This window comes from Rattus rattus, chromosome X (genome assembly GCF_011064425.1).
Source record: "Rattus rattus isolate New Zealand chromosome X, Rrattus_CSIRO_v1, whole genome shotgun sequence".
Classification (NCBI taxonomy): Eukaryota; Metazoa; Chordata; class Mammalia; order Rodentia; family Muridae; genus Rattus; species Rattus rattus.
In genome coordinates this window covers 101,050,505-101,075,004 of record NC_046172.1, presented here as the reverse complement: position 1 = coordinate 101,075,004, position 24,500 = coordinate 101,050,505, and the positions used below count along the sequence as shown (strand labels likewise).

Genomic DNA, 24,500 nt, shown 5'->3' with positions numbered 1-24,500 from the left:
TTACATTTAGAATTATGACAAAAGTAAAAAAAAATTAAGCTGCTTTTCATGTTACAGTGTACATGTCTATACAATGTAAAAGCAAAAATGCTTCCTATTGCAATCCTCACACAGTTAAAGTCACTCACATGGACTGGTTTGTGCATGAAACCTTCTTATTGCTTGTATAGGTTCCGAGCTTAAGGATTACAGTAAGGATTACACACAGGTTCTCTAACATTGAAAAAAAATCCATGTATTTCTGATAATAGCTGATTTCTTAAAATAACCCCATGGAAACCAGCTTTCTTCTTGCTCATCTCCTTGTTGATTTATGCAAACAGTGCTAAGCACGCTTATTCTTCAAATTGCTTAGTACGAACAGAATCCTGACATCTAAATCTATCTAAGAAAGAACATTAAGAAGAACAGTCAGAAGTCTAACATTGTATGACTGTATGTATGTTCTCAACTGTGGTTCCATGCAATTAGCTAGCAGCCAATGCCTGACAGGAAAAGGCAGTTTACTCTCCAGGTCTTCATATCCTATTGTTCATTCTGGCTTCTCTCAGATTCCTTAGTATGGTGAATCTAGCATGGAGCGACAGATCAGTCTGTAAAAGAGAGAAAATGCTTTAAGTTTGGGAGCTTAAAACTTAGTGAATACTCTTGAAATTTGGTTACTAAAAGTAGACTAGAGAGCCCACTGTAGCACACACACCGGAATCTAGTACTTGAAGGTGAAGGCAGGAGGGCCAGGAATTCAACATCATCCTTTGCTACAATACTGAGTTAGATAGAAGTCAGCCTGAGCTACCTGTGACTCAAAAACCAAAAACAGAAAACACAAGAAAGAAGGAAGGAAAGCAACCAAGCAGGCAGGTAGGCCTGTTGGTACATACCTATACATCCAGATAATGGACGTTTGAAATTTGTTTGGCCACAGAGAGTTGAAGGTACCAGAAAAAAGCAAAGGAACATACTAGGATGGTTTGAGAAGACTGAGAAGGGCTGACATCTGTTTAGGTTTGGAGAATGTACGCCAACTCTCCTTGAGACTCTAGAATCTTGGGTAGTTTGCCTGACCCTTGGTCTACCCCTGAGGCTAATATTTAGTTCATTCATGCAAAAGAGCAGACTCCTAAACCTTTAATGGAAGAGCATATTACTACAAAGACCAAGCAGTGATATCTTTCACAGTGGAATGAATGGCAGGCTTAATTCTACATGCTCGAATTAAAATGTCTGCCCTATAATCAGAAGTTTTATAATCTATTGTGTGAGAGCACTCCCCAGGTTTAGAGTCTTCTATTGTCTTTCTAGTATACAGCTGACTCTAAATACCTCAAAGATTGCCTAAGTCAGACTTAATTCCAGTTTCATTTTAAATACATGACTACAAAGCCCAAGTTCTTTCCCCCATATTTCAGACCTTCCCTTTTCAACATCATTTAAAACCCAAGTCAGAAAGGATTAGTATTGTAGTTTGTATGTTTTCTGTTTTCCACTTATGAAACATAAAATTCATTCATTCATTCATTCATTCTCTCTCTCCCTCCCTCCCCCCCTCACACACACACACACACAGTGCGAGAGATAGAGATAGATAGATAGACAGACAGACAGATGATACAAAGACAGACAGGCTGACTGAGAAAGAAACAGAGATAGAGACTCAGAGACGGATGTACAGAGACAGAGAGGCAGACAAAGATAGATCAAATACACATAAAGATAACTGAGGTTGGCTTATTTTCCTAATTTTTCTGTCTTTCACAAAGGCAGTGAACAGGAAAAGGTTCTTTAGTGTATTACAGGGTTCTCATTTTTTCTTTATATAGAAGATAACCTTATTGAGTTCAAGTTGACCTAAACTAAACATGGCTTCTTTAATATCTAGTGAACAAGCAATTCTACAATTCTATCATAAGTACCCGATTACTCTGTGCTCCAACATCGAAGTTCAGTCTCACTCCTTTCGGATGACGTGTCAGAGTCTTAATGGCAGTGTATGTACCATCAACAAATTCAGCATCAACTTCAGGTCTCCAGCAACTGTCAATTACAGCATAATAATTACTAAGTCATTATAGTGACCTCTAATCAGATGAGCAACTTTGGGGCCTTCAACTTAGTGTCTGTAAGTTTCTTTTTTAGAGGTCTAAAAGAAGATACATTCAAGTATCATCGATGCTCCCTTTAGAATCCATGGTCTAAATCAGGGAGTATGTCTACAGAATGCATTAGTATGGCTTTCCCCTGCTGTTGAGAAAACTCAGCGCTCTAATGGACTAAGTGTGTGCTTTCCCACTCAATTATACTCCTAACTCTAGGTGGTATTATTATTAATTTATTTTACATCTTTAAGTGAGTTTTCACCTGTTAGGGATACAGTTTTTAAGTATAGTATAAAGTATAGTATAGTATATTTTGGGACAAAAGTAATAACAACTTGCATAGGAAGAAAATGGATTTGTGAGTGCCTTGCACTGGGTTGCGGAGAACAGGGGAAAGAATGGTCTGAATGAGGAGCATGGCATTTTTGAGACCAACGGTGAAAATATTCAAAAGTTGGATCATGATGAAGACTGCACATCTCTTAACCTACTAAAAGCCACAGACTTGAGTTGTCTAACTATATAATATACAAATTGTAGCTTAGAGAAATTGTTTGAAGCTGTGCCTATAATCGTAGAACTCGGTAGGTAGAGGCAGGTTGATAAGGATTTCATGAATATCCTTGGAAACAGAAAGCTTGAGGCCAGCCTTGGCTGTGAGACCCTCTTAAGAACAAAAGAAAGAAAGAAACAAAGCAGCTACTTGCTGATATGCACCTACCTACTTGCCTGAGTCCTAACTTCAAAAGTGTCACGTTCCCTTTCCCCACTTCTATCACTTTTTAAATAGTGGTTAAGTCCTAAGCTTGTTCTGACAGTCTGGGTATTCTTATTCTTTCTCTGCAGTCTACTCTTCCCCATGAAGATGATTAATGTGTTTGCTTTCTTGTGACTTCCTCTCTTTTGTTTCTCCATCTCCCTCCTCCTGGAAGCTGCTGATTTTTACAACTTGTCTGCCCTGTCTATGTCTTTTTTTCCAACTCATAAAATTATTCTTAAAGTTAAACAAAAAAGAAATAAAAAAGGAAAAAAATTACAAAAATGTTAGCTGGAGGGTCAAGGGTCCAGAAAAGTGGTAGAACACTTGCTTAGCCTGTGTAAAACCAGACTCCCATTCTTAGCACCATAAATATTCCAAATGAAAATAGGACCAAAAAGTCAATGTGGGAGGACATATGTAGAATCCCCTAAAATCTGGAGACTGAGGCAGGAGGATTTGTATTTAAGAGCTACCTGATTACATAGAAGGTTGAAACTCTCTTATGATATCAAGACCTTGATGCCTCCCACCCAACAAAGAGACAATGGAAAACAATGTGGTAACACATACCAAGAATCCCCCAAACCAAGATTTAGGGCAAGAGAATCTTGACTTTAAGGGCAGCTTGGTTATATAGGAAATACTACAAAAGCCAGATTGGCTTACTTCATTATTTGTTGCAAAGGACCTCATTCATGTATGGCTGCTATTGAGTCTGGTTTGTGTTTTATTAGAATAGCTCTTCATGTAAGTAAACAGTACAGAAAAAACGAGATAGCATCTCATGTAGCCAAGGCTAACCTTGAACTTTGAAGATAACCTTGAACTTTGGATACTTTTGCCTCTACCTCCTGAGTGCTGGGATTTCAGACATAGGCCAGTAAACTTGGTATGCATTTCTGGATAATGACTTAAGAGATTCATACATGTTAGTCTACCATCTGGACTATATCCCTAGTCTAAGAAGAAATTTTTAACTGGGTAGCTAAAATAATATCAGGGAATAGGTTTATCATATGCAGTCTTACACTGCTATAAAACAACAAATGTCCAAAGGCTGCATAATTATTTTGATATTATTATTTGAGTCCTTGTAGTCAGTAGTTCCGCATAAGCAAGATACTTTCTATAACGACTTTCTGTCTTGTTATGAATATTGTTCCCTTTAGGCTTTGAATAGCTAAACACTGTATGAGGAAGGGGATGTCTTCAATGTATAATTAGATCAATAATATTTCCTTTCTCCCCTCCTTCCTCCATCTCTTCCTCCGTCCTTGCTTCCCTCCCTCCCTTTTGCAGTGAGTGCTAGGCATGGAACTCAGGGCTATAAAATTCTAGGCAAACACTCTACTGAGTATTTTCATGGTAGTTTCCTCATAAATTTTCTGTTATATTTTCTCTGACTAACCTTTCCTTCCTTCTTTCCTTTCTTTCTCTTTTCTTTAACAATATACCTCTAGGCAGTGGTGCCACAGGCCTTTAATCCCAGCATGCAGGAGACAGACAGATCTCTGAATTCATGGCCAGCCTGGTCTACAGAGTGAATTCCAAGACAGTCAGGCCTACATCGAGAAACCCTGTCTTAAAAACCAAAAACTGAAAACCAAACCAAAAACAAAACAAAACACCCCCCCAAAACCCCCAAAAACCAAAAACTCACCAACTCCCCCCCAAAAAGAACCTCAAAAAACAAACCAGACCAAAACCCCAACATATACCTTGGTTAGCCTAATGCAATCATAGGACAAAGGTAGAAGTGGAAGCCAGGATTACTGACTGACAGTGAGAAGGATGTGTGGGTTGTGCTGGAGATGAAACTGGTCTCTTTACAAGATGGAGTGGGGGGTAGTTCAAGTTTTGTTTTTGGAAGAACGGATTCTAACAAGCAGCAAGAAACAAGATTCTGTCCACAGCCAGAATGATCTAGGAAGTAGACACTTCCCCAGAACCTTCTAATAAGAGGGGACCCAGGGCAAAACCACAATTTCAGGCACGTGAGTCTCTAGCAGACAACTGGCAAGCAAACTTGGACAAATTGGGACAAAAAAAAATACCTGGACAAAAAAACCCTGGACGAACCTACGAAACTGGGAGATGATATATGGGGTCCTGTACTAAGGTATGGGGTGGTGAAAGGGCTACTAATGTTTTGAATGTCTTTTAAAATAACCCTAGCTTTCAAATCTATTGAGCGACTGTTTGAGCTGAAGCCTTTGAAAAAATTTTGAGTCTATGACTCATTCACTTCAGTTGACCCTGAGTACATTTTTTACATTGTACTAAATTCTCCACCTAGAGACATTGTGACAGCATTTTTGTTTTGTATTTTAACATAAGGTATAAGATCTCTGAGCATGTTGTATAATATGCTAGGTTCCAAAGCAGCAGGTCTAAGAATGTCCTTTCTGGAGGCCAAGGACATCAGGAGAATTCTATTTCTTGGCTTAGTATCTCTTCATTGTGCCTGGAAGCTCTGCAGGAAGAAGTGACTTGAGACAGAGGATTTGCCAGACACCACCTACTGGACTGACTTTCCCTCCCTAACCTCACATCAGCTTTTGTCCTAAGTTCTTAAAATAATCCCCAGAGTAGGACCTCAATGGTCCCCTGTCCCTGGAGACCCATCCTTCCTCTAGAGGAACCATGCCTTCTTTCTTTTAAGCTCGCTACAACATGCTTCTTCCTAAAACTCACCCCCCCCGCCCCTCTGGCCCAGGAAGGTCATTCTTCAAATGTGCAAGACAAGAATTAGAAAACAATTGTCCTTATTGGATACTGAGTTTTCCAAGAGTCTACCTCTCTAATGCTGAGCTCACCAAGAACTGAGAAAGGCTGCATACTCTCAAAGATACATGCCCCCACAACATTTCCCACATCACTTACTTGTTCAAATAATAAACCTCTTTCCACTCCTGTTTCCTGGTTGTGGTTATCCTTTTCCTACTCACCAAGACTGAATCCAATGCCTACAGCTATAGTAATTATTTAAGCAACAAAAGGTAACGAATATTCTAGTATTGCAAGAATCGCACCTCCTTTGTACTTCTTGTTGTGGAAAGACAATACTGACAGTAAAAACCCATATGGGCTTTGTAGAATCACAAACTGTATTTGACTATACCTTTTAGCTTTTATTAGCTAGATGATTTGGGTGAAGTTACAAAACAAAACAACACAAAACAAAATATCCCCTTCCTTGGCTGGAGCAGAAGTCCATGGCACAGTGGTATATCTTCTCACTTAGTGTGTGCACGTGATCCTAGGTTTGATTCCCAGTAGTGCCAGAATAAAAAACAACAACCACCCCTTCTTCAGTTTCAATCCATCATTGTAATATGGAAATGAAGTTCTAAGGCTAGATTAAACCCTGAATATAAAAGTACTTATTTAGAGCTTTCAATTATTTCAACAAGTACCTTTGCTTAGGTCCATTTCAAAGCTAGTATAGCAACATATTTCTCTTTCCCGTTTGTATAAATTCTCCTGGTATCTTTGGTAGAAAGATACCAGTGTATGAGGCCAAAATATATCATCCATCAACTAGCCTTTTCCCTGTAACAAGTTAATCATTTTGAGAAACACAAGACACATAAGCAGTTGTGGAAACTAAAGGAAAAAGTAAAAGTTGCCCTTTTATGACAGCTAGTCTCCAGTTATAAGCGTTTCTCTTCCTGCTGTATGAAGCGGAAGATAAGCAATAAAGGCAGCCCTTGTTTTCCCTTCTTTTCCTGACCATCTCCCTGAACAGGCCTTTCCCTGTATTTCTGTTGCTTCAGCGCATGTTCAGCTCTGCTCTCGTGGTGTACTTGTGGTGAGCCTCACTGTCTCCCACATGTAGAGCAGGCAGTCATGTTACAGAACTTCAGCTTTTCTTATGTTTGCATTTCTTCCTGGTTTTGCTACAGGGGTTGATATCAACTGAGATATAAGAAAGTGTAAATAAACACAGAATTCTTGCCTCTCCAATGTCATCACAGGCTAAAACCTTGCTACTATCGCTACTAAAAGGTATGTTGCTATTCAAACAGACTAAAATGCATGTTGTCATTCATTTAGCTTGTCTAGCACACACTGTTATTGGACAGAAGAGTTTTAAATCTTATGATTGAAATGAAGAAACAATAACCAAAGAGCATTAATTTTACCAGTGATAATTCCTGCAGAGCCATCCAGTTTAAATGCAAAATTATGATATTTTAGATGTGGTATCAGAATATGATATATAAAATCCCAGAAGTAAAAATAAAGCTAATCCAGGCAGTTATAATTAAAGCTTTTCTAACGTGAGTAGGATTATTTACACAAATTGTTAAGGAGTTTCCAAAGTCAGATTGTAAGTCTATGTGCTGATTTTATATCTGATGCCAGTTTTTATATTTTCCTCTAAGAACTACGCAAAGTCTGTCTAAAACTACCTGTCAATACTTTCATCACTCTCTTCAGCGCTGCTGTAGCCGTCTTCTATCTAAATGGAAAAAGTTGAGATCAATTATTGAAATTACATCTTTAATCAACACAAGGTGATTTTTTACAAATCTAAATTGCAAGTCTTAGCATTTAAATGACAATATTTCCTCCTTTTCCTTGGTTTTTAATATTGTTAACTATGATCTTGGACATTTATTTATTTATTTATTTATTTATTTATTTATTTTCACACTCCAGATTTTATTCCCCTCCCACTCCCCCCACCACCAAGGGTTCCCCATTCCATATGTCCTCCCCACACCCACCCACCTCCATCTCCTCTCGTTCTTAATAGCTGTGTAGCACTCCTTTGTGTAAAGTAACCACATTTTCTGTATCCATTCTTCTGTTGTGGGACATCTAACTTGTTTCCAGCTTCTGACTATCACAAATAAGGCCATTATGAACATAGTGGAACATGTGCCCCTGTGGCATGGTGGGGCATCTTTTGGGTATACTCCCAAGAGTGGTATTTTTGGATCTTTAGGTAGGTCTACTTCCAATTTTCTGAGGAACGTCCACATTGATTTCCAGAGTGGTCTTGGCCATTTTGTAAAGCTTTCACATCTTGGTTAACCATGCAAATTCCCAAAATTAAGTGATTTTATTCCTATAACTATAGTAAACCGTTTTTCCAGATTCCTGCCTCTTTTACTGTTTGTGCTCCCTAGTTATGGTTAGTCAAGTCATATTGATCCTTGATATTCTTTAACTGAACACTGACTGGCTACTCTTAGCAATGACCAAGGTCCAGTCAAAAAGGAAGATTTCTGTCCCCTTCTCCCTTTCACCTTCTAACTACTCTTGTGTCTAAGAGGGCTACTGGCTCTCTAGTTTCTTGAACTAGAGATCTCTCCACTACACATCTTTCCCCAAATAAAGCCTATGCTGTTATAGAGTGCCTCAGTCCTGTGTCTGTCTTTCATTCTTGCTAATCTTACGAGTGTAACATTTAATTTGATAGTGTACACACATGCAAGACTTTCAAAGGCAGTGTGCTCTTAGAGATAAATCAGCCTATGACTCCTTAACATGTCAGAAAACTGCAGCTTAGAAGGTGACTTCCTCAAGTCACAATCATGAATATAAATAAATACTAAAATTTTGAAGCAAAACAAACAAACAAAAAAACAAAAGACGCAAAAGGAAAGCCTATTAAAAAGAAAACACCACATGGAACCATGTAGCATTTTGAGGTGGAAAGTAGAAAGTATTGCACTTACCCCTGCGTTCAGATTAAGTATTTCATTTCTTCGCCGTTCCTGTGCCCATAAGTATTCAGTTCTTTCTCTTATTGTAGAAAGTCTGGTATTTGTTATGAAAAATTAGACAAACATTAAAAAATCCATATCATTGACAGATTAGTCAGTATATGCAAAGGATTTATTTAATTTCTTGTATGCATGCATGCTTCTCTGTGAGAGTATACATATGTGTTGATGCATGTTCTTATACACACATGCAGATTCCAGACGAAGGCAGCATGTTTCCTCCATTATCAATCCCCACCTATTGTTTGAGGTGGGTTTCTCCTTGACAGTGGGTTTGCATTTTCTTGGCTAGTCTGGAATCTAGTAAGCCCCAGTGACTATCTTGTCTTTCCCTATTTCAGCAATTGGGCTACAGATTTGTGTAGGAACCCTGGTTCTTTGTATGGGTATACTCTCCATGGTATATCAAGTGCTCTAACTGCTAAGCCCCTATTTAACACTTTAAAGGAGAACATTGCAAATTATTTCTCTTTGCAATATTTATATGCAATCAGTTACTATCTGTATGCTACATCTATGAGTTTTGCAAGGAAATACACCAAGTGAGGTAACCCAGACTCAGAAAGACAAATGCTGCATGTTCTACCTTTGCGGATTATCTGAATCCTTAGATATGAATATATAACCTCAGAAACCAGGAAAGTACAAGGGAACCTAGCAGGATGAGGAAGTCTATAAAACAGGACAAAGGTGCTATGAAGGAATAATGAGAAAACAGGGGAGGGATTTAACTGAAAACAGGGAAGGAAATACAGAGGAAGAAAGGAACCCTAAATAGCACCAAGAATGGTTAACAAAGCCATAGGAAAACCTCAATTTTGTTTACTTAAAATACATACGTGTGTGCAGGTTGAAACAGATGTATGTAGTTGGAATGAAGTTACAATTTTAAGTGCCAATTCTCCCCATGAGGATCATAGACTACCCAAGAAAAACCGTGTGCTAGGTATGGGAACCTCCTCTTCAATTGTTAGTCATAGGAATAGAAGAGACTTCCAAAATAATATAGGCTATTGCTGTTGCCCTGTTTGGCTCATGTAACTTGAAGGTAAGACCGTACAGCTGAAGATAGCTTACACTTCGCAAGGTGGGTTTGGAGGAACTGCTCAAAGATATACCTGGGCTGAGCTTGTGGCTTAGACATAAATCACTTGCCTAATGTGCACAAGCTCTGTCATGATTTCAACAACAACAACAACAACAACAACAACAACAACAACAACAACAACACATACATGCACACTGTCTCTCTCCAATACACACACATACACACATACACTCACACATATACACATACACTCTCACATACACACAAACACACACAGAGGGGGAATCATCTGTCTGATAAAGACTTTTACGACTCTTTAAGAAAGGATATAAAGGTAAGAAACAGATTGATTACCCTTACTTATATCCTATCATATCAATTTAGCATAATTTTTGATATATTATCTTGCCCACCAGCTTGGAAGATGCAAAAGCAATAGCTACTCTGAGTAGCAGATAGGCTTATTAGGAAGGGCCAGAAACTGGGAAACAAATTTAGGCAATTGCATGTGCATGTGAGTTTATATCATGAGCCACATAATTGTTCCAATGCTTGTCTGAATTGGAACAGGGTCCGGTTATAATACAAATTTGCTTATTAAGATATAGAAATGGGCCTTTCTGCTGGGACAGACTGCTAGCTACTCTGCTCCCTGGAAGAGGCTATATCCTGAGGCATACCAGAGGAGCTCCTGCACTCAGCATTTGGTAAGAACCACACTCGCCCAGTCCCACAGCTGCCACTGGGGGCTAGTGGACTCAGGGACCCAACATCCTCCCACCTGCCCAATCCCAATCCCCTTCCACCTGTTCCTGCTGAGACAGACTGCTAGTAAGTCTGCTCTCTGGAAGAGGCTCCACCCTCAGACATACCAGTGGACCCGCTACACTTAGAACATTTGACATCATACCCTGAATCATACCAGAAGAACCACTGTAAGCAAAACATTTGATAGCACATCCTGAGGCATCCCAAGAGATCTGCTGCACCCAGGGCATCTGATATCACAACTGGAGACATTCCAGGAGAACCACTGTACTCAGGACACCACAGCTTGAAGGCATCCCAGGAGTTCCTCTGTACACAGGGCAACTGGGCAATTGATACCACAGACTGAAGACCTTCCAGGGGGCTCTGAGGCAAGCAGGGCAACTGACCCAAAAGACTGAAAGCCTCTGTGAGTGTGGCTACACACAAGGGAACAGAAACCACACTCTATTGACTCCTCCCAAACTCCCTCCCCCAAGAACAGCTTCTCACAGTACAACAGTGTAACTGTTCCTCTGAAGACTCAACAGTCTGAAGGCCTCCCAGGAGATCTACTGCAGTCAGTGCAACAAATCAGCAGCTTCTCTGCCACTCTGAAGACCCTCCAGTTGGAAGGTACCACAGGAGGTCTTCTACAGCCAGGACCACAGGCCTAACAGGAGACTGGTGCAACCCAGGGAAAAAAGAGGCAGACTCCAGACAAAGTCACCCACACCAGCAAACAGTAGGGATAACCAGATGTCAAGAGGTAAGGGCAAGACTATACGCAACAGAAGCCAATATACGTGGTCATCATTAGAACCCAGTTCTCCCACCACAGCAAGCCCTGAATACACCAACACCCTGAAAATCAGGAGGCTGACCTAAAATCCTATCTCACGAAGATAAGAGTCCTTTAAGAAGGATATAAATAACTCAATGAAAGAAATACAGGAAAACACGGGTAAACAGGTACAAGCCCTTGAAGAGGAAATAAACAAATCCCTTAAAGAAATGCAGGTAACTAGATTGTTGGAGGGAGGGCAGCAAGGGGGAGGATGGGAGGAACACCCATAAAGAAGGGAGGGGGGGGGATGTTTGCCCGAAACCGGAAAGGGAATAACACTTTCGAAATGTATATAAGAAATACTCAAGTTAATTAAAAAAAAAAGAAAAGAAAAGAAATGCAGGTAAACACAATCAAACAGGTGAAGGAATTGCATAACGTGGTCCAAGACCTAAAAGTGGAAGTATAAACAACACAGAAAACACAAATGGAGGCAAACAAGGAAATGGAAAATTTAGGAAAGAGGTCAGGAATTACAAATGTTAAGTATCAACAGCAGAATACAAGAGATAGAAGAGAGAATCTCAGGTGTAGAAGATAGGGTAGAAGAAATGGGCACAACAATCAAAGAAAATTCAAAACATAAAAAACTCCGATCCAAAACATCCAGGAAATTCAGGACACAATGAAAAGAACAAATCTAAGAATGATAGGAATAGAGGAGAATGAAGATTCCCAGCGCAAAGGACCTGAAAGCATTTTCAACAAAATCATAGAAGAAAACTTCCTTAACCTAAAGAAAGAGATGGCTGACCCAAATTCCATAGGGGAGTGCTGAACACTCAGAAGTGCAGACACTCCTGAAAACTCAGAGGAGACTACTCTCTGCCCACATTCCCAACCCAAGAGGATATCGCCTAGTGCCATCTGGCCCCCTGGGCACAGGGACCTAGGAGCAGTCAGGGGCAGAACCTTTCTGGTTTCTGACTGTGCCGAGAGCTGAAAGCCAGTTGCCAGGAATAACTGCACACCTGAAACAGAGGTAAACCCAACTTTTCTGCTACAAGTGACCTGCCTGGTGGACTCAGGACACAAAAAGGCAGAAGTCTTCTGGGACAGGGCACTTCCAGTTTCTGACTGTGCCTGGAACTGAGCTGAACTGATTCAACAGTTCCCCACATCCAAATCCTGTGGGGGAGAGAGCTGGACGCCCCGAAGTTTGGATAATCCTGAGACCACAGGACAGTCCACCACTTCTGCCCACCTCTCCCACATCCCTGGCACAAGGGGAACCTGAATAGTGCCCCTGAATTGAGGAATATAGGAGCAGTTAGTGGCAGGAACCTGTAGGGTCCGGCCTGCGCCCAGAACTGAACTGAACCTGTCAAACAGCTCCCTGAACCCAAATCCTTTGTAGGAGAGAGCTGGTTCCTCAGAAGTGCAGACATTCCTAGGAACTCAGAGGAGACTACTCTCTGCCCACAAGAGGAAATCGCCTAGTGCCATCTGTGCCCCCTGGGCAAAGGGAGCCAGGAGCAGTCAGGGACAGGACCCTTCAGGTTTCTGCCTGTGCCTAAAACTGAAAGCCAGCTGCCATGCACGCCTACACACCAGAGTAGCACAGCTTTCTGTTCCTAGATCTAGCTGAAAGAAAACAGGTCTACTGGAGTGCTGACACACAGGCCTACAGGAGGGTGAAGTCACTGTCAGAGACAGCAAGACAAGCTAACACCAGAGACAACCTGATGGCGAGAGGCAAGCACAGTAAACTAAACAACAGAAACCAAGACTACTTAGCATCATCAAAGTCCTCCCACCAAAGAAAATACTGGATATTCACACACCCCAGATAAAAAGACTTAGTTATAAAATCGCATTTTATGATGATGATGGAGGACTTTAAGAAGGACATAAATAACTCCCTTAAGGAAAATACAGGACAACAGAGTAAATAAGTGAAAGCCAAAAGAGGAAACAAAAAAATCCCTTAAAAATTACAGGAAAACACAACCAAACAGGTGAAAGGAATTGAACAAAACCATCAGGGAGACAACCCTGGAGATGAAAACCAAGGAAGAGACAAGGAGAAATAGATACAAGCATCTCCAATAGAATATAAGAGATAGAAGAGAGAATCTCAGGGGCAGAAGATACAATAGAAAACATTAACACAACCATCAAAGATAATGTAAAACGCAAAAAGCTCCTAGCCCAAAACATAGAGGAAATCCAGGACACAATGAGCAGATCAAACCTAAGGATAATAGGTATAGAAGAGAGTGAAGACTCCCAACTTAAAGGGCCAGTGAATATCTTCAACAAAATCATAGAAGAAAACTTCCTTAACCTAAAGAAAGAGATGCCCATAAACATACAAGAAGCCTACAGAATTCCACATAGATTGGACCAGAAAAGAAACTCCTCCTGTCACATAGTAGTCAAAACAACAAATGCACAAAAGAAAGAAAGAATATTAAAAGAAGTAAGGGAAAAAGGTCAAATAACACATAAAGGCAGACCTATAAGAAACACACCAGACTTGTCGCCAGAGACTATGAAAGCCAGAAGATCCGGGACAGATGTCATACAGACCCAAGAGAACACAAATTCCAGCCCAGGTTACTGTATCCAGCAAAACTCTCAATTAACATAGATGGAGAAACCAAGATGTTCCATGCAAAAAACCAAATTTACACAGTACCTTTCTACAAATCCAGCCCTACGAAGGAAAATAGATGGAAAACTCCAACACAAGGAAGGAAACCACACTCTAGAAAAAGCAAGAAAGTAATCTTCTTGCAAGGACACAAAAAGAAGAGAAACACAAATATAATTGTACCTCTAACAACAAAAATAACAGGAAACAACAATCACTATTCCTTACTATCTCTTACCATCAAAGGACTCAATTCCCCAATAAAAAGACATAGACTAACAGACTGGATACGTAAACGGAACCCAGAGGAAATAGAGATGGATTGAAAGAGCTGAAGTGGCTTGCAACCCCATAATAACAATGCCAACCAACCAATGCTCCCAGAGACTAAACCACTACCCAAAGACATGGACTGACCCATGGTTCCAGCTGCATATGTAACAGAGGATGGCCTTGTTGGGCACCAATGGTCCTGCCAAGGTTGGAATCCCAGTATAGAGGAATGTCTGGGGGAGGATGGGAAGGAAGGGTCAATGAGGAGGGGAACACCCTTATAGAAGAAGAGAAGGGGGATAGGTTATGGGGCTTATGTCCGGGAAACCGGGAAAGGGAATATCATTTGCAATGTAAATAAAAATATCCAATAAAAATTTTATATGCATAAAAATTCACATGATCATATCCTTAGATGCAGAAAAATATTTAACAGAATACAACACCCCTTCATGTTAAAAGTATTGGAGAGATCAGAAATTCAAGGCCCATACCTAAACATAATAAAAGCAATTTACTGCAAACCAACAGCCAATATCAGACTAAATGGAGAGATACTTGAAGCTATCCCACTAAAATCTGGGACAAGACAAGGATGTCCATTCTCCTCTTATCTATTCAATATAGTACTCGAACTGCTAGCTAGAACAACAAGGCAACAAACAGAGATCAAGTGGATACGAACTTGCAAAGAAGAATTAATGGTATCACTATTTGCAGATGATATGATAGTATATATAAGTGACCCCAAAACTTCTACCATAGAATTTCTCCAGCTGATAAACAACTTCAGCAAAGTGGCTGGATATAAAACTAACTCAAGTAAATCAGTAGCCTTCCTTTATACGAATGATAAACAGGCTGAGAAAGAAATTATGGAAACAATTCCCTTCATAGCAGTCACATATAATTATAAAATATCTTGCGGTAACTCTAACCAAACAACTGAAAGACCTTTATGATAAGAACTTCAAGTCTCTCAAGAAAGAAACTGAAGATGATCTTGGAAAATGGAGAGATCTCCCATGCTCACGAATTGGCAGAATTAACATAGTACACAGATGGCCATCCTACCAAAGGCAAGCTACAGATTCAATGCAGTCGCCATCAAAATCTCAACTCAATTCCTCAAAGACATGAAAAGAGCAATTCTCAAATTCATCTGGAAAGGCAAAAAACCCAGAATAGAGAAACAATTCTTAACAATAAAATGGCTGGGGAATCACCATCTCTGATCTCAAGCTCTATCATAGAGCAATAGTGATTAAAAAAACCTGCATGGTTTTGGTACAGAGACAGGCAGGTCGATCAAGGGAATAGAATTAAAATAAATTCTAGAAATAAACACACACTTGATCTTTGACAATGAAGCCAAAGATATACAATGGAAAAAGAAAGCATCTTCAATAAATGGTGCTGATCTAACTGGATGTCTGTACGTAGAATATTTACCCATGTTTGTCACCATGCACAAAGCTCAAGTTCAAGTGGATCAAGGACCACAACATAAAACCAGATACCCTGAATCTAATAGAAAAGAAAGTGGGAAAGATCCTTGAACTCATTGGCACAGGCAGAAATTTCCTAAACAGAAATTTCAATGACGCACACTCTAAGATCAAGAGTTGATAAATGAGGCCTCATGAAACTGGAAAGCTTCTGTAAGGCCAAAGATATCTTCAATAGGGCAAATCAGCAAATCGCAGACTAGGAAAAAAATCTTCACTAACCCTACATGCAACTGAGGGCTAATATCCAAAACATATAAAGAACTCAAGAAGTTTACCATCAAAAAACCAAACAACCCAACCAAAAAATGGGGTATAGAACTAAACCAAGAATTCATAATAGAGGGATCTGGAATGGCTGAGAAGTTCCTAAAGAAATGACCAAAGTCCTTAGTGATCATGGAAATGCAAATCAAAATGACCCTGAGATTCCGCCTTACATCAGTCAGAATGGCTAAGATCCAAACCTTAGATGTTAATAACACATGTTGGCAAGGATGTGGAGAAAAAGCAACAGTCCTCCATTTCTGTTGAGATTGTAAACTGGTACAATCACTCTGGAAATCAATTTAGATGTTCCTCAGAAAATCGGAAATAGACCTACCTAAAGATCCAGAAATATCCCAATATGCCCCACCATGCCACAGGGGCACATGTTCCACTATGTTCATAGTAGCCCTATTTGTGATAGCTGGAAACAACCCAGATGTCCCATGACAGAAAAATGGATACAGAAAATGTGGTTCATTTACACAATGGAATACTACTCACCTATTAATATTGAGGACATCCTGAGTTTTGCAGGCAAATGAATGGAACTAAAAAATATCATCTTGAGTGAGGTGTGTGCATGGCATGTTCACACTAATAAGTGATATTAGCCAGAAAAGTACAGAATACCCAAGATACAGTCCACAGAACTCAAAAAGGTGTACAATCTGAAGGGTCCAAGTGAGGATGCCTCAGTTCCACTTGGGAGGGAGAAGAAAGCGACCACATGGGGAGAGGGAGAGAGGGACAGAGGACAGAAAGGGGATGGCGGTAGGGGAAGAGGGAAACATGATCTGGTATTGGGTGGATGGAAAGGACTGAGGCCCTGAGGGCCAGCAGAAAGAATGGAAACAGGTCACCTTGGGAGGAAGGAGGTTGGGGAGGACCCTTAGAATGTACCAGAGATCTGGAGAGCAAAGAGATTCTCAGGACTCAAGGAGGGGGCCCTAAATGAAGGCCTTACACTGGGTAGAGGAACACTGGATCCACCTCAGCAGAAAGACAGGACATCAAGTGAGGCATGGGGTTTGCTATCCCACAGCCAAAGCTCGACCTATAATTCCTCCTGTCTGAAAGAAATGCATTGATGGAAATGGAAAGATTCAGAAAAAAAAAATCCAGTTACCTGCCCAAATTGGGATCCAGCTCAAGGGTAGACCCCAAGACCTGACACCATTACTGAGGCTATGAGTCACTCACAAAAAGGGACCTATCATGACTGTCTCCACAAGACCCAACAAGCAACTGAAAGTGTCATATGCAGATATGTGCACCCAGCCAATGAACAGAAGCTGCTGACCCCTCTGGCTGTATTAGGGAAAAGCTGGAGGAAGGCCACCATGTGGGAGGACCAGCAGTCTCAATTAACCTGGACCCCTGAGATCTCTTAGACACTGGATCACCAACCAAGAAGCATACACCAGCTGAGATAAGGCCGCCAACATGTATACAGCAGAGGACTCTTGGGTCTGGGTTCAGTTAGAGAAACCCTCCAGTGACTGGGGGCCCCAGGAAATTTAGAGGTCTGGTGGGGTGGGAGGGGTGGGAACATCCTTGTGGAGATGGGGAGTATGGGATGTGGAACCCTTGGGCAGTAGAGGGGAATAAAATCTGGAGTGTAAAAACAAACAAACAAACAAACAAACAAACAAAAGACAGCAAAAAAAAGACACAGAAATAGAAAGCATGCTTATATGTTTCTGTATCATTCAAAACATTGTACTAACATTGATAAAGTACTAATTTTGTTTCTACCTGTCAGTTTCAGACTCAGATTCTGGTGGTGATGCATCCCATGCTCCAATTCTTCCTCTTCGACCATGGTATCTTTCTGCTTGATTATGAACCACCCATGACAGGTTGCTACCAGCTCTCCATGAGCGGTCATAACGATCTCTTTGTGACTGGTTGTTCCGATCTCTCCGTGACTGGTTGTTCCGATCTCTCCGTGACTGTTGTTCCGATCTCTCCGTGGACTTCTGTTCCGATCTCTCCGTGATCTGTTCCGATCTCTCCGTGACCAGTTGTTCGATCCTCTCAGTGACGGGTTGTTCCACGTCTCTCAGTGACGGGTTGTTCCGATCTCTCAGTGATGGGTTGTTCCGATCTCTCTCAGTGATGGGTTGTTTGATCTCTCTCAGTGACAGGTGTTCCGATCTCTCAGTGACGGTTGTTCCGATCTCTCAGTGATGGGTTGTTCCGATCTCTCAGTGATGGGTTGTTTCGATCTCTCAGTGACAGGTCGTTCCGATCTCTCAGTGACAGGTTGTTCCGATCTCTCAGTGACAGGTTGTTCCGATCTCTCAGTGACAGGTTGTTATGAGCTCTCCATGACTGGGTATTATGAGCTCTCTGTGACTGGTTGTTTGATCTCTCTGTGACTGGTTGTTAGGCTCTCATGATTTGGGTGTTCGATTTCAGTGTTTTTGGTTGTTATGAGCTCTCCATGACTGGTAGTTTTGAGCTCTCCCTGCATGGCCATGATAAGCTCTCCCTGAGTGGTCATGATGAGATCTGTTATCAAGGTTGTGATGAGCTAGCACTGTGTGGTTATCATGAGCTCTCCCTCTGTGGGCTTGATTATCTCTCTCTGTGTGGCCATGATGAGCTGTCCCTGAGTGTCTAGGAAAAGCTCTCTCTGTAGGGCTAAGATGAAACCTATTTGAGTGGCCATGGTGAAACCTACCTGCACGGTCATAATGTGGTCTACCTGAGTGGTTATGAAGTGGTCTAACTGAGAGGTTACGGTGTGGTCTATCTGAGTGGTCATGATTTGCTCTATTTGAGTGGTCATGATATGGTCTTACTGAGAGGTCATGATTTGGTCTACCTGAGTGCTCAGGGTGTGATCTACCTGGGTGATCATGAGGTTGTCTAGCTGAGTGGTCATTAGGTGGTCTACCTAAGTAGTCATGATGTGGTCTACCTGAGTGGTTATGATGTACTCTAACTGAGAGGTCATGATGTGGTCTATCTGAGTGGTCATGAGGTGGTCTACCTGAGTGGTCATGAGGTGGTCTACCTGAGTTGTCAAGATGTGGTCTACCTGAGTTGTCATGAGGTGGTCTACCTAAGTAGTCATGAGGTGGTCTACCTGAGTGGTCATGAGGTGGTCTACCTTCATTAAGTTGCCTACCTGAGTGGTCATGAGGTGGTCTACCTAAGTAGTCATGAAGTGGTCTACCTGAGTGTTCATGAGGTGGTCTACCTCAGTAGTCATGAGGTGGTCTACCTGAGAGGTCATGATGTGGTCTAACTGAGAGGTCATGATGCGGTCTATCTGAGAAGTCATGATGCGGTCTATCTGAGAAGTCATGATGCGGTCTATCTGAGAAGTCATGATGCGGTCTATCTGAGAATTCATGGTGTAGTCCATTTGAATTGTCATGTTGTAGTCTAACTGAGTGGTCATGGTATGATCCATTTGAATTGTCATGTTGTGGTCTAACTAAGTGGTCATGTTGTGGTCTAACTGAATTCAGGTCATGGTAAGATCCATCTGAATGGTCATGTTGTGGTTCAACTGAGAGGTCATGGTGTGGTCTATCTGTATGGTTATCAGTTCTACCTGAGTAGACATGAGATCTATCTGAGTGAACAGGAGGTCTCCTGAATCGGCTATGTGACCTTCTGGAGTAGTGGCCATGAGATCTGCTAATGTGGTGGTCATTGGATTGGGAGAGGCCATGGAGTCTCCTGAAGAAAAATTGGTTTCTTTGTAGTTGTCTCTCTTCTGATTGGTTTCTATTCCTTCTTGTTCGATGGTCTCTGCTGACTTGTCTTAACTGCAAAGGATCCCAGTTATAGATTATAAATGAGACAGTCTATGATTTGATTAAGTGATATGGATATTTTTAAAACCTTTTCCTTCCTTCTTTTCCTTCCTTCTTCCATTCCTCCCCCTCCCTTTTTTTTTTTTCCTCAGGATCTTCATTATACTGTTTAGGTCAGCTTGATACTTTTGACTCTCATGAAAATTGGAATTATAGGCTTGTGCCATCACATCAGCTTCTCAAGACTACTTCTATCAGTGATTTTCACCTAGAATGACACTATACCTACTTTTTATGTACTAGTTTATAGAACTAACCTATAGACCTAAGTCTGATGTACCATGTCACTTTCACAAGGATAATGTAACATAAAATGCATGTAACATAAAAATATATTAAATTAGCTGTCTTGTAATTTTACCAGTAAGAAACAAAACCATGACTTCCCTAATTGAGGAGAGAGAGACATTGGGAGGGTGGTGTTACAGGGTTGTATGACAGTCAGTAAGTCATGCACATACATCCAATTGTGAACGAACCTCTAACCTCCTGCTTCAACTACTTTCAATGCTGGATTAAGGATGCCTAACTACATATGATACTATATGATAACGATGATTAAACCTAGGGCTTCATGCATGCTAGTCAAGTACTCTACCAACTGAGCTACATCTACATTTAATAATGTTTTGTAATAACTCCTTAAGATCAAAGGAAAACATTCCAAATTATTTAATTGACAATTTCCCTTCCCAGTCATCATTAAAAATTTACATTTGAATACAAATACTTAATTCTTTTTTTCAAATACTTAATTCTAAGGAGAAAAACTGAGTGGAAAAGGAATGGTATAAAGGTAGCAAAGAGTTGGCTTTCAAATAAATGGATCTGGTAATAACTCTTAAATCAAAAAGGCAATAAGGTAAGCCACTCAAAAGGAAACAGTAGAAACTTTGACAAATGTCTGATATCCATAAGAGTAAATGAATAACATCATATGGACAGTGCTAAGAAAGCTAGCTTTATACTAGTATATGTTGCCTAGCAAGCAAAACTTCCCCTGTATTTAGCATTACCATGACCTGCTACAACACTGCTAAATAGTCAAAGTAACTGATATTAGGAGGAAGGTACTAGCACAAAGAATATTATAAGCACATACCTTGAATACAATTATAATCATACTTATGTAAGGAATATTTCCAGGGCTGAGATTGTAGCTCAGGTGTACAGTGCATACTCAGCATGACCAAGGCTATAGTTCCCGTGAGAAATAATTTACATCAATATAGGTGCTATAAGATTTATAAACTTAAGAAAAGAAATACTTATTTTCTTTTAAGAGTGAAAAATTATTGTGTGTATATTCATCTATGATATGTGTGGGTGTGTATGCCGTGGTGTGCATACAGAATTCAGAAGTCACCTTTGCATGAACCTACATTTTCCATCCACTTCTACCAGGATCCCAGAGATCCAAATGAATTGGCTAGGCTTGTGGGTCAAGAACATTTACCGTTTTCAAACCTATCAAAAATTATATATAGTCAGGGTATAATAGCTCATGCCTATAATCCCAGTGCTTGCCTTAGTGCTACCAGAACTTGGTTTGCATGCATGGACCACTATCCCCACTTTTGATTTCTTTACTTTTTTTTCAATGATTTCTGGTATGAAACCCTTGAATGTTTGAAAACTATTTGCAATGATAGATGATTTCAATTTCAATATACTTTATAATATTTTTAGTTGGGCTACAGTAAAAGGAAACACATGTTTTTCTTTCTAAACTTATCAATTGTACTCTAAACCTTGGGCTGAGGATACAGTTTAATTGGTAGAGTCCTTGTCTATAATACTTATCTCCCTGGGCTGGAGCCTCTGCACTCCATAAACCTAGGGGTAGTGGTACAGAGTCTGCAATTCCAGCAGATGGAAAGGAGAGAATCTGGAGTTAATGTCATCCATACATAGGAAGTGCAAGACCAGCTTGGCTTCCATGAGACATTGCAAACAAACGAAGACAAAAATCAAGAGAGCCTTTAAGGAGCACGCATGTTGCTCAGTGGTAGAACACTTGCTTAGCATGTTTAAAGCCCTGGTTCCAATTCATGAAAATAAACAAAACAAAGAAAGAAAGAAAAATCGAAACCTAAACCAAACCAAATGAAAAGCAGCAACACAAATCTCATCCTACAAGATCTAGACCACTTTCCATCAACCTCTCAATTCTTCCAAATAGAAGGAAAATATTTCATCTCTGCAACACAGAATGCAGACTGTGCTTAAAATTGTAACTTGTTCTTTGCCAAAATAATGTTCCCAGAATCACCAGTGTGTGTGTGTGTGTCTCTGTGTGTCTGTGTGTGTGTGTGTGTGTGTGTCTGAGAGAGAGAGAGAGAGAGAGAGAGAGAGAGAGAGAGAGAGAGAGAGAGAGAGGGAGGGACCAAGCTTTGCTTTTTGTTTGGGTTCCAGGTCCTCATTCTTTTGTTGCAAGTGATCTTACCCAGTAAGCAATTTTCCTGTTTAACCACTGTTTATCACTAAAATGCTCATATCATGGCTTATGATAACTAGTCTACTGATAAAGTTGAACAACTGATACCTTTCAAATTTTTGCCCAAGGACCCATTTACCCAAGCAAGTTGAAATGTAAAGGGCAATAAATTTTTCCCCGGTGGTTCCTCTGGGAGGTTTACATCCCATTTCAATTATTTCATTTTTTTTTATATGTATGTGTGTGTGTGTGTGTGTGTGTGTGTGTGTGTGTGTGTGTGCTGTGGTAAAGGTTATGTGAGTTTAGGCCATGGGGGTGCTCACAGAAAATCTTAGAGGAGGGATTAAAGTCCTGAATTCAAGTTATAGGGACATTGTGAGCTGCCTGATGGGGGTGTTGGGAACTGAACTTGGATCGTCTGGAAGAGCAGCAAGGGCTCTTAACCACTAATATATCTCTCTAGTCCTGATTTCTGGTACATCCAATTCATTTTTAAGGGTAGTAAACTATTTTCACACTATAGCTTAAGATAAAAATTTATGAGGACAAAAACAGAATAATTATTTATGATGAATGACAATCACCTACTATCTATTTTTTGCAATTTATAAATTCAAAATTCCTGATGATTAACATAAAAGATGTTCATTGAAATAGTTGTAGAGGCCTGCTTCCCTGCTGCCATACACTGCCCATGATTATCATGGACTCTAACCCTCTGGCTTTGGTAAACTCGTTTGTTTATAAATTGCCTTGATTATGGTGTTTTGTTATATGGAAAAGTAATTATGATACCTAACATACAACACATGCTTTTAGTTTCAGCACTCTGGAAGACTGAGGCAGGAGGAAGATCAGAAGTTCCTTGCCAGCCTCAGCTACCCAGTAAATAATATACTACCTTATTCTATATAGCTTTTTGCAAGACCTTGTCCTCAAACAAATGAACACATGCATCTTAAAAAGAACTATGTTATATTTCAGACTCAATTTCTGTTAACTTACCAGATGAATTAGAGGATGATTTGCTGGATATCTTTGTCTGAAAAAATTACCATTTCTTCCCCTACTGCCACGTCTGTGTCCTGCATATTATTTGACAAAAATTATTTTTCCATATTTGCATTAGTGAATTTAGAATCTTTCAGAAACTGTTTTTCAATGCTAGGCCTTGTTTCAGAAAACATATCGATTTCATCACAATGACAGTGTTCAAGGTTGGTTCCAACCTAAGTACTGCACAACAGTGTTTGCCCATCCCATCTATAATAATCAGCACTTCAAAGGGCAATTTTCAGTTTATACAGTATTCAAGATTTGCTGTATATAGCACTAAACTTGAGACCCATTAGAATTAATATAAAGATTATGCCAACATAAAAATTATATTAAAAATATGTTCACTGTCCCAAGCAATGCTGTTAAGGTTTAAGATATTTTTCACATTTGACCTCATTCCCTTCACCCAATGACATTTCTTTCTAACAAAATGTCTTTGCTATAGTGCTTAGGCTATTGATCATGCACTTAGCATTCCTGTATTGCCTCCCAGAAGTGGAGCAGCCAGGCAAATTGAAAACAATTACCTCCATTGTTAATTTCTCACTCTGCTCTCCATTAGAAAAGCAGCTCTTATCAATTAAACATTTCTTTCATCTGAACTGGAATAAACTCTTACCAACCTTGTACAAGTCCGTGTCTGAAAAAAATGAAGCATGTAACATAATATAACGTTAGAACAGTGCAAGTTCTAAAATCTGCATGTTCCTTTTTACCACATGTGCTGTTTAATGTACTTTACCTCTGCTCTGCGGACACCTAGGAGCTTGCCCTCTGGAGCTTTCTGACTGTGTGCCACTCTCCACATTGTGTTCTTCTTCCGTGTTAGTGGTTTCTAGATGTCTAAGCTGTCTAATTTCATCTGCACCAGATTATAGGAAAAAATAAAGAAAATGAAAAGTCAAATGACAATAATGCCTTCTTAGCCACCAATCTACATCATAATTCATCAAATTAAAGAATATATAGAACTGTTAACCCTTAAAGAGTCCTAACACAATATAGTTATAGGAATAATAATTTGTGATTGTAATAAATTTGAAACTACAGCAAAGCAAACAATATAGAGCTTTTGTCCCCCTGTCTGTCTGTCTCTCTGTGTCTCTCTGTGTCTCTGTCTCTCTCTGTCTCTCTCTCTCTCTCTCTCTCTCTCACACACACACACACACACACACACACACACACACACACACACACACACAACACGTAAGGATAGAAGAACATGTTAGATCTCTTCTCCCGGAGCTGGAGCTGGAGTTATAGGCAGGTGTTAAGCACCCGGCTTAGA

General features: G+C 40.2%; 1 protein-coding gene across 1 annotated transcript; it reads right to left on the bottom strand.

Moving 5' to 3' along the window:
• Window positions 1-556: 556 nt before the first annotated feature.
• On the bottom strand, window positions 557-24,084 carry Luzp4 (leucine zipper protein 4; the record flags this gene model as incomplete). Its single annotated transcript, XM_032890090.1, is given in 10 exon segments — window positions 557-593; window positions 7,272-7,321; window positions 8,547-8,628; window positions 17,639-17,848; window positions 18,147-18,255; window positions 18,258-18,593; window positions 19,092-19,169; window positions 19,413-19,668; window positions 23,159-23,238; window positions 23,955-24,084. Coding segments are annotated over 10 exon segments (1,368 nt in total), but the record flags the coding sequence as incomplete, so codon positions are not given.
• Window positions 24,085-24,500: the final 416 nt, after the last annotated feature.